General features: G+C 38.9%; 1 protein-coding gene across 1 annotated transcript; it reads left to right on the top strand.

Moving 5' to 3' along the window:
- The first annotated feature begins 7,151 nt into the window (after positions 1-7,151).
- On the top strand, positions 7,152-10,613 carry LOC131788428 (failed axon connections homolog). The gene has a single exon (XM_059105517.2). The coding sequence runs from the start codon at positions 7,277-7,279 to the stop codon at positions 8,510-8,512; it is 1,236 nt and encodes a 411-aa protein (XP_058961500.1). The 5' UTR covers positions 7,152-7,276; the 3' UTR covers positions 8,513-10,613.
- Positions 10,614-11,188: the final 575 nt, after the last annotated feature.

Here is an 11,188-nt window from a genome sequence, read left to right as displayed (position 1 = left end):
GACTAAGACTTTGCCTGGTTTCAAAACCTCTTAAGAAATATTTATCACTCTATGTTGCAATTAAAAATTTGTAGTTTTAAGCTGCTTTTGAAGGCGGACGAGGAAATATTTGGTTAGTAAACTTAATTACTTTTGAGATTTATTAGTTTTGTGCATCCAAAATTGTATAACGCCTTATTCCAATTGTTCACGCGAGTGAGTCAATACATGTTATTAGCACTGGAAACAAAGCTGGGTAGTCTCGTTCCTCTCTTCCGTTCAGAGCCAGCCTCGGAAATTGGATTTGGGTAAATAAAATGAATGGGATTAATTAGATAGGCAGGGTCAAGACGAATTTAGAGTTTCTTCAAGTTTCTCACGATCAAATCAGACACAGAAGAATGATGTAAATAACTAACAAACAAAGGGCAAGCGGGAAATATACACTTGTAACGCGTAACACTTCCACTTGGATCTGCTGTACTAGTGGAATCAGACACGGAAAGTACAACCGCTATTACACTGGCAAGCGTTTTTTGGGACAAGGTTTTGTTTCTACAAGTTTTCTCTGCTGTGCAGCCTGATGGAGGTAGAGTTCTTTGGAGGTGGCCAAGGGTACTTTGAAAAACTGGTGGGTTCTTGAAAACTCTTCATCCAATCTCGTAATCTCGTCAACTTTTACGATGGTCTCAAAATCAAGTAATGATTAACTTATTTCGGTCTAGAAGTCTGGCATTTTTTTCAAAGTTTCCAAAGTCTCGGGGTTGCTCTCAATGTGGGGCCGTTTGGTCCGGGCCAAAAGATAACAAGATTAGCTTGGAATTATCCATTGTTGTCAACGACGGAAGAGTGTGCGAGTCCTTTATCAAGAGAGTGGGGGCACATGCAAGACAATGAGTAATATCACGATTTGAACAAGGATTCGAGTAACTAGAATTTAGAATTTAGTAACGATCCCAGATTTGCACACAGGGATCCCAGCCTCTCTGTGGAACTCTGATTGGCTACATCTGACTTTTTCTGCACGAGTTTTGCTGTCGTTTTTGAATGAGAAAGATAGTAAATTTTGAGCAAGGTAATGGAATGAAAAAATATGTTATTGATCTTGTCATGAACGTGGGAAAAAAGAAAATTCTGATTCCCCATGAACCTCGGATCTCCGCTCTGTCTACCACTGAGCAACAAAGAACCCTTCTGAGAAAAAGGCTAAATTTCTTCAGGAGGAAATTTGCAAGCACGAAACTTGTAGTTAACAGGAGATAACGTTTAAATTCTCGCAAAAGTGACGTGGCGCCAAAATTTTGCTCAAATTCACGGGTGATACGGAGAATAAAACGCTCCCTAATTTGTGCCACTCTCTCTCTCTGTATCTTGCAAGAATTGGAACTTTTCGGATTCATTCGGAAAGGTTCCGATTATTTCGGAGACTACCGACGTTCACCAGCTTACAAATAAAAGTTATTAAATTCTTTTATCCTTCTCAGCGGTAGCCCAAGTACATAAAAAGTATGCGATTGTTTTTATCTGTGGATCACTGATACGGAATTTTTAACTTGCTATACTCATTAAAAACCGCTTGATTCACTATTTTGCGTTGAGGAATCCATCGGTCCATCTGTTATCGGCGTGTCACTCACAAATAGGACATATTTATGAAAGGGACACTTCAATGAGTACTACTTGATGCTTAAAATTTGAAATATTGCTCAAATGCACGTCGTGATGCAAAGTTCTACATTTGCAATTGTAATCAGTTGAATACTGAATTGATTTTTGAAAGCGGATGAATCAACTTGGGGGATATCGCTTTAAATCTCTATCTAAAATATAATCAATTCTCGTGCTGTGCATTTTTGACCATTGTGGTATATTTTTAAATCTATCACACTGTGCAAAGGGCACAACTCTACGTAAAGCTTGTTGTCAGTTGACGTACGGGAGTCGCGTCAGGGATGAAAAACAGTCAATTTAACACACTTTTTTAAACCTAGTTGCTGTTTACAAAATTCCTGATGGTAACGTGTTGTCGGGGGCACAATTTACAGGGCTGCTAGTTAATTAGGAAACAGCTGGAAGCTTAGTAATGAAAACAACAGAGTCTACAGCAGGTGGAACTGCCCTCGGGACGTGAGGCTAACGCTAAAAGATTTTTAATTGAAAGAACTTCTAAAGCTGGGTGGATCGTGTTTACATACAAACACGTGCTAGTGATTATGGAAGCGTGTTAAAGTGTAGCTTTTGAGTCATAGACAAATTAGTTTTTCTCCATCCAGTGCTGTGTGAAGAGTTTTTCCAAGAATACGGGAAATTCTAAGAAAGAGAAACGAAGTGACCTTACACCGACGCTGAAAACATTAAGCGACCTTTCAATTTATTTTTTCTGCTGACGTCAAATAAAACTTATGAACTTTAAAAAAATCTATCACTGTATGAAAAAAAATTATTGACTATTATAGATCGCATGGTTTACAACATTGCTTCTTTTGGTCTTAGAATGAGTTAAATGTCCTAAAATTCTAGCATTTGTGCGAGAAAAATTAGAAATTTTGCCCCCGTTCGTCGAAAAAATGGTAAGAGTAGTGCCGTTTAGTATTCAGTTGCGAAATTAAATTTAAAAGCATCGGAAGGAAAATGATAAAATTTTACTTTTTAGCAAGTTTTGGGCAGGACTGAGGGTTCAACATTTTCAAGCCGCACGAGGTGTTCCCGCGTCTTTGTGTCGAGGTTATTCGATACGGTGCCGGACGTGTTTCGAGCAAGACCACATGGAACAGCTGTCTAACACGTGCTGAACACATGGCGTTCTAAGTTTCATTGTCGTGGAAACTTAACGTGGAGTAAATAAATACATTTTAGTGTCTGGTCCACTTGTTTCATTGTTGATTTAAAGCATCGCTTTGTTAAAATGTTGAAAAGAAAGTATTTTTCGTGCTTTCATTGCTAATCCTGTAAAAATATAACTGGCCCGAGTGGACAACTAATTAAATAATACTCGAATTCGGAGAAATTGTGCATTCTTGGCGTCTGTAATTCTGAGTATTTTGATCTGCATTCGTTTAGTACAGTGGTAGAATTTTTTTTTCCAGCCAAACGTCACACGGTGCTGCTGCTAGGAATTGTGGATTCGCCAACATCCGCGTGTGGCCTGTGCATCCGAACTTTTCCCGCGCTTACTTTTGGCGGGAAGTTGTTATGCGGGTGAACTGTTGACACGGAAAATATAAAAAAAACACTCTTTCGTTAATTAAGATTCTTGAGGTTTTGAAATATTAGAAGCAATATCCCAATATCTTAGTCTTAAATGCAGATAATTCCTAACATGTTTACTTCTTAAACCGGACACAGATAGGAAGTAAATGTCTTTTTTACTTAAGTCTACTGAACACAATTCTTTAGGATCTGAGACACATTCTTGCAAATTACAATACTGGCTTTGCATAAGTACCTTGAGAAAACGGATCTAAAAATTCCTAAACAGGAATAAAACTTAGTTGCCCGCAAGGGCCCGCGATAAGAATGGAATTCTTTGCATTTTATTACAATTATGAAAACACTGTAAGAAGTTACAATTATCATGCTATATATTTGAAACATTTCAAGATTTTGACCTCAGGTAGGATACCACACACGAACTGGCAAATTCTTAATTCATTTTCCCGTAAATTTGTGGGCTTTCTAGGTCTTTAAAGAAGGGGTGTGTTTCTCATTACAGTGCTACACTCGGGTCATCTTTCTACGACGCCGACTCTTTGATGTGCTTTTTAAAAATAATTTGTTTTACAAAAGATTTAAGTGCCCTTAGCGAAGTTCAGGGCTACGCTTGACATGTTCCAATTGTCCAGCAATGTAAATAATACAGTTTTTGATAAACAGTGAAAAAAATAATATTTTTTTAACTTGAACTAACTCTCGGCCTCTTTCCAATATGCACCGTACATAAGGAATAACAACTTTTGTTGCGGTTTTCCGAGTGCCATTGTTACAATGGCGGTAGAGTGAAGACATTTCTTATCTTCGAAGGAACCCAAAGTATGCCCCTCAAGAATTGTCCTAAAATGAATGGAATGGAAACGCTTTCAGATTACTCAATCATTGTCACCAGAACGAATTGGATGTTTTACTGTCTTTCAATTTCATTTGAGAGACAATTGCCAAATTCTTTAACTTAAAAAAAAAAAAGAACCATCGCAAAAAATTTCTTAAGCCGAACTCTCAATCCTGAAAGCATCAAAAGCTCGAGCGTGACTAAATGAAGAGTACGCCACACATTTTGCCGTGATGTAACACAACGCCGCTCTGTTTGTGTAACGCAACGCATTCGTGCTCACTGAAAGACAAAAAAATAATCACAAGTTACCGGTATGATATGGGTTTACTTCCTTTACTTTAGGGTTTATGTATCGTGGGAGCCACCCGCAATAACGTGTAACGCACATGAATGGTGTACCTTTCAAAAATAGTGTCTTCCCTTTTCATCTCGTGTTAGGAAATAAACGGTTCGAAAATTTACTACAAAATAGCTGAATATAATTCAAGCCGCTCGACCGCTCAATCTTTTTTTGTTCTATGGCTCTCATGCTGCTAGTTTATCGGTGTTGTTTGTTCAATTGCAAGTCAGCGAGAATAACAACCTCAACATACAAGGCGCAAGCCGCAAAGAGGTGCCACGATCTTTTATCACTGCCAATATTGCTCTAGCGGCGAACTCAATGCGTTTGTCAGACTCCGTTTACCGATGCTTCCCTTGAGGCTACAGACGAAACATGGAATAAATTGAAATGGTTAATTCCATCGACCAGCCAAGTATGTAATGAATATATTAAACTCGGCTCCCTCTTTTCCCAAGCCAGCATTTTTTCACATGACTCATACAACACTAATGTTCGAAATGGCAACAACGTGATGAATTCGCCCACATAGAATGGTGCCATAGGGAAATCTTAACACCCTTGCCCTTGTGACTATCAAACTTTTGACTAACTGGTCACGATTTTGACAAAGTCCAGCAATAAAAAGGCGGGAGGGGGAGGGGTTGGCAAGGACGATTTACAGACCTCTCGAACATTGAGCCTTACAGACTCACATTGCCTCACGATTTCCCCTAAAATAATTGTTCATCAGGAGATACTTGAAATTTTATGAGTTCCCCTTTGAACGCCTTTTCCGAATGCCCTTGCTGTCAAAGTACAATCCTGTAATAAACTCTGTATTGTGCCAGTTTAAATAGTGTTGTTTTTCTTGGAGCAAAAATAGTTTGTTTTGAGAAGAACGATTACCTGGTATTGGCTTTGAAAAAAAACATTTTTCTTTCAGTGGAAAGGAATGCCTTGTATCGATGTCCCCATGAAACTGCGAGAAGCAAATTGGATCTTCAGTGTTGCAATCAGCAGAACTCTACGGGGGCATCTTTTTTTTCGTGATCGGAAGTGTCACTGCTGGGGTTGAGGCGAGGAATGCGTGATGCTTGGCACGTGATGAAAGCGACCACAGTCGCAAGGGCGACGAAAATAGGGCAGATAACGAATGCCAACATACATGGATTCACCGCAATAACACTATTAAATTAGCCAAATACCATCATGTTCTGTCAACAATGAAATAGATCCATCGTCGTAACAGGCGTAATAAAAATTGCATCGTTCAGTTTTAAACGTGGTTTTCACCGCACTGCACCGACAAAACGACCTTTAGATCGGAAACATGTCTCACGTGAAAGTGACTCACAACAAGGAGCAACTGTAATCTGCAACTAGAGCTAGCCTGGGCGTTTTATTTACAAGTTTATGCCAATGAGGACATAAGCTGTGAATAATGAAATCATAGTTGCATAACCCTTAACCTCCTGGCTATGGGAGAAAGTTTCAATTCGTCTACGCAATAAATTTCACCCCAAAATTCCTATATTTTTAATTGCGACTATCTTTTTAAGACACACACACACACAAAAAAAACAGTTTTATTGAGCACGATAGCATCATGGCAACATTTAGTCTGTCGACAAATCATCACAAATTAAGTGCCAATAAAAAATTGTGTTCGTTTCACAACGGTTCGTTTCATAACATCGATCGTTCAAAGTTCGACTTGCACTTAGTTATTTTTTTTACAATTGTGTCGCTTGCATCATACTTACACCACAGTTATTTCTATTCGGCTCGAAATTATTATTGATAAAATTTGACAAAACGGCGAATCTAAAATTTGCATTTTTCAGGCGTTTAACCACTGATTAATTAACGCAAACTTCGAAATAAGATTGTTGAGAAATGTTCAAAACACGACCACATTTTGGCCCTTTTCTGCCTCTACAAAATATTTAGGAGCGCCGATTCATCTCGACGTGAAATAGATTTTAACTTTAATATATTCACAATTTATCTTTTTAGACCAAATGGTCGAACGGAAGACTTTGGGACAGAACTTTGCACTATAAAAGACACAGAGGGAATTGTTGCTTATTCCTTGTCTCGATTACGTCACATATTTATTGTATTAAAGCCGTGTTTACTCCCGCCCATTTCAGTAAAATTTCAATTCAGGTGTGTGAGAAAAAGACTAGATTAAAATTGACCCCCCTACGACGTAAAGTTGCTCAATCGACAATCAAAATAATTTTTGACCGGTATGTAATGTTCTGTTCCCGCCGTTATCACGAACAAGTTCGTTTCTTTTCTCCAACCAGTATTTTGGTGTCGCTGTTCCGTGTAATGGATCCTAACTTCAACGCGATTTCGAGTGAGACTAATTTAATCGATCCAGCCCCACTCAAAAGAATATCGAGGAAAAGATAAAATCATGCAATCGTTAGAATATCACGCAGCGATCGAGAGAAAAGCTCCGAAGAAAAATGTGCAGTCGGACCGTTTGAATCTCTCTGCGAAGAATTTCGCTCACGCAGAACATTTACACGGTTTTATTGAGTTGTCAAACGAAAATTACCTCCTTTGTTTGCAGTTTGGCACTTCTTTTGATGCACAAAACGTTTTCTCTTTGTGTATTTCAATCTGTCTGCCCCAGCACCACCCCACTTCGGCATTTTGTTATACCTCACACCCATAACTTTGCCAACCTAAGCAACAACGCACGTGATTGGTTTGTGAATTTAAGACAACTTTCGATTGGCCAATATTTTGACAATACCGTCAATTTATAAACTTGAAACGTGCTAATAACGCGTGGTGCTCAAGTAAGCTAAAGGTCATTGTTGGGCTTGGCCTTAGTTGGCTACAGAAAGGCGTTGTAGCTGATCGAAGCCTTGATCATTGAGCATAACTTTTGCTGATTTCGAAGCGTAAGGATGGCGACAGAAGTTGAATCACCGCCTGTGGATATTGAGATCGATCCGATCGAAACGAAAACCGAAGAGGTCGAAAAACCCGAAGAGAATCATGTCGAGGAGAAGAATGAGGAGCAGGCAAATGAAAACAAGCCGGACGAGGAGAATGCGGTCGTCGACGGCGAAAAACAAGAAGATGCTAATGGAGCCGTACCGCCAAAAGTTTCACTGTATCAACATCCACCGTGGAATGCTATTCCCTCGCCCCTCCCCGCCTGTATTAAAGTTGAAACGTATTGCCGTATGCTGAAGATCCCTTACGAAAACGTTTACAAACCTGGTACTGATCAGAAGTTACCGTACATCGAATATCAAGGCGAGACAAAGAAACACGACCTCATAGGCTTCCTTAATTCCAAGTTCGGAGTGGACCCCGATGCAAATTTGAGTGATATGGACAAAGCTTGCTCGCGAGCTTTTCAAAGTATGGTCGAGGAAAACACGTTCTGGAGTCTGATGTATTACCGATGGGTGGATAACTTCGCAGAAACCAAGAAATACTTCAAAGGGCTGGATGTTGTCAGAAAGAATGTACGCCCGAAGCTCGATCAAGGCAAGTGCGTGAAGTGCTTAGAAGCGCACGAAATTGGCAAGCATAACAAAGAAGAAATTTATGCTATCGGCGAGAAGGATCTTCGTGCGCTATCAGCGTTCCTGGGCGACAAAGAGTTCTTCATGGGTTCAGAGCCCACTACTATCGATTGCACGGTGTTTGGCCTGCTGTCATGCTTGTTGCACACGGCCGAAAACTCGCCCCTGGCCAAAGTTGTGAATGAAGATTTGAAAAATCTAGTCGATTTCTGCCACCAGATGAAGAATAATTATTGGCTAGACTGGAATGATCTTTCCTCTGAGGAGCAAGTCGAAGAAACACGACCCAAATCAAGGCTAAGTGTCAAAAAGAAAAAGAGGACCAAGTCCCAAGAGCCAGCAGCCGAGAGCAAAGAAGGCGAAGCCAGCGGAGAAAAAGAAACCGAAGAAAAGAAAGAAGGAGAGGGAGACGAAAAGAATGGAGAGGAGCCCGTGGTAAATGGAGATGCAACGGAAGAGGCAGCCGCCGAAGAACCAAAGGAACAAGCGGAGGAATCAAAAGAGGAGGAGGCCAAGGAATCAGAAGAAAAGAAAGAGGAAGAAACTCCCGTGGTCAACGGCGATGGAGGTGAGGAACCTAAACCCGAGGAAGCCGCTCAGGAATAAACCGTAAGCTTTTCAAATTCGTTTTATGTGAACTTTGAGCAAACAAAATGCTTCTATAACCTAACCGAATACTAATGAATTACTTTAGGCGTTCAATCTAGGGACGTATGTTCCTTTTTGTAAGTATTATTTTTCCTTGCTTACCTGCGAGACGTGCACAGATTTTTTTGCTCGGAGAGAGAGAGAGAGAGAGAGGTTGTGTGTTATGCCTGGATCATTCATTGAATCGCTGCTCACTCGCCGTTGCGAGGGAAATTTGAGTAGTTCAACGCGCGATCGATTCGTGACTGTAAATCCATTCTCGATTCTTCCTGATTATTATTCACTATTCCTCTATTTCATTGCCAGTATTTGACCGTTAAAATCGAGACAAAAGTTGGTCATTTTGATAGAAGCAGCCCCGTTGAGATGGAATTCGGTTGAAAACCCGAAATCGGTGTAATTTTGCGAAGGTGTGTCATTCTCACAATTTAGGTGGGGCTTCAGAAGATAGCGATTTTCGAATTAAGTAGCAGCGATCTCGCTCGGTTACATCAGTACAAAGACATTAATTTTTTATTATAATATTTTGATTGTTATGAGAAACTTGAAAGTAGTGTAATAATACTCACGAAGCAATATTCATCGCTCTGGTACCTGCGCTATAAATTTCGTCTAGTCGTAGTGGATATTAATTTTGAGACACAACATTGACTAGTCGTGAGTTATGTGGTAACAAATTGAATCGGAAAGGAACCACGGTATTTATGTAAGGTTAAGTATAAGCTCTTTCTTTGAATTCTCGACAATAAATATCTATATTCATTTATTATGCTGGAATTTGAAGTTATTTAGTAGAACCCCTTTAACTCGTCTGCTCTCACTCGAACGTTATACCACATTCGGTAAATATTTACAGAAGTATGTTCTAATCTTGTTCGAGTCTTTCCTATTTCGAACAGGATTAAAATTAGCTGCTTTCTTTTGCGATTCAGTAGTGATGTTCTATGTAAACTGTGAAAACTTGCACAAATGACGAGAATCGATGAATACGTGGACGTGAGAGCAAAGATATGCTTTGGACAATCTAATTGGGATTTAATATCTAATTTTGTTGTGGGGGGTTAAACCCTCCCGATTTTCACGATGCTTTCGCCTTCCGTAGATTTTACACGTGTTTGTGATGTTTATTATGGCAAGTGGATTGAGTATCCCTTACTAACTTAAGGCTAACCCGAAGCGTGTGTTAATTTTTCTTTTTACTCGAGAAGACGAACCGAGAACATCTAAGACTTGCTAAGAGGATAATAGTTTTTTTGGTAAAGTTTGGAGTCAACACCAAGCGACATTACAATAATAAATCTAAAGAAGTAGAGTAATTTATATGTTCATATCGTAGTGTATTAGTTTTTGTTTTGCATGCATCCGTTTTGTTTGGAAGGCCTTTTTAGTGCCTTGCCGCAAATTTGTCTTAAAATTTTGGTATTGTAGCACAAATTGCATGCTGTTCTATTGCTGATTGTAGAGACAAAAATACTTTAATTTTTTCCCCCTGCATATTATTGCAAATTGTAGTAGTGAATTAAGTCTAAGCCGTAATTATTTAGTGTTCCCTCATTAAAGACAAATTTTTGGGAGCAGAAAGGCCTAAATATACAATTATTTTCCATTTATTTTTTAATTCTTGATCACAAAGTGAAACAGTTTGTTGATAGCTGGAACTACAGAGAGGCAAGAAAATTGAAAAAAGTTTGCTACCCTTCTAATTTGCATAGTATTATTGTGATATTGGTATCTTGCCACCATTTGTAGTGGCCTTGTGAAACTCACAAGTTGATATACATGTAAACAATGAAGTCCTGATACCTCAGTTTTACACTTCACTTTCCAAAATATTTTTTCAGACCTTATTGTTGAAATGCTATGGAATTCGAAAGGTGTAGCATTGTATTTTTCGTTTAGAAATGGTGTGCTGTACATGATAGTTAGGTCTAACAGAGTCAGAGTGAATGTTGTCTCAATGGAATTCAAGTGTTTTGAGTATGTAGACATTAAGAGACTGTCTCCTGTAAAATGTATTGTTAAATTATACTTAAGAGTTGAAATTAAAACTGAGCAATCATATGAGTGTTGGTTTATTTTGCATGTGCGGCTTGCGTTACTCATTCTAGTTGCCAAGGGGTTAAACTTGGAGAGAAAAATTGTCAAAATCACTTGAAAAAATTAATGCAAAAATTAGCATGTCTCCAGAAGACTTTGCACCTTTAAAAATGGAACATATTGTTGTGCCCTGTCTAGTTGGAACCTGTTATAAAGGGTTAAAACAAAGTGAAGTGGATGGTATCATGCTTTACATCTTAAGTGTGATTATATTTAGAAGGATTTGTGAAATGAGAAGACCTCTTGTGAGGTTGTTCTGTATGATATTGGTTCAGAAAAGGTGTTAAGTAATATTCATTCAGTGAGTTTGAAGGTGTTCCAACATTTTTTTTAATGAAAAGAACTAGAATTTTTTTCAAAGGAAAAGAGTAGTTTTCTAAGTGTGGTTTTCTATGTGTGGCCTGGCAAATTGGAGCCAGAATGGGGTAGACATGAAACTAAGTGGGTTTGTGATACATGGCAATATCTGTTAATTTTTATCCGTCAGAATTGAAAATTGATAATCCTTTTTGTCAACAGTACTCTGATTAACAATAT

This window comes from Pocillopora verrucosa, chromosome 1, assembly GCF_036669915.1.
Source record: "Pocillopora verrucosa isolate sample1 chromosome 1, ASM3666991v2, whole genome shotgun sequence".
NCBI lineage: Eukaryota > Metazoa > Cnidaria > Anthozoa > Scleractinia > Pocilloporidae > Pocillopora > Pocillopora verrucosa.
The sequence above is the reverse complement of the archived record's forward strand: the minus strand, read 5'-3'. Positions and strand labels throughout refer to the sequence as shown.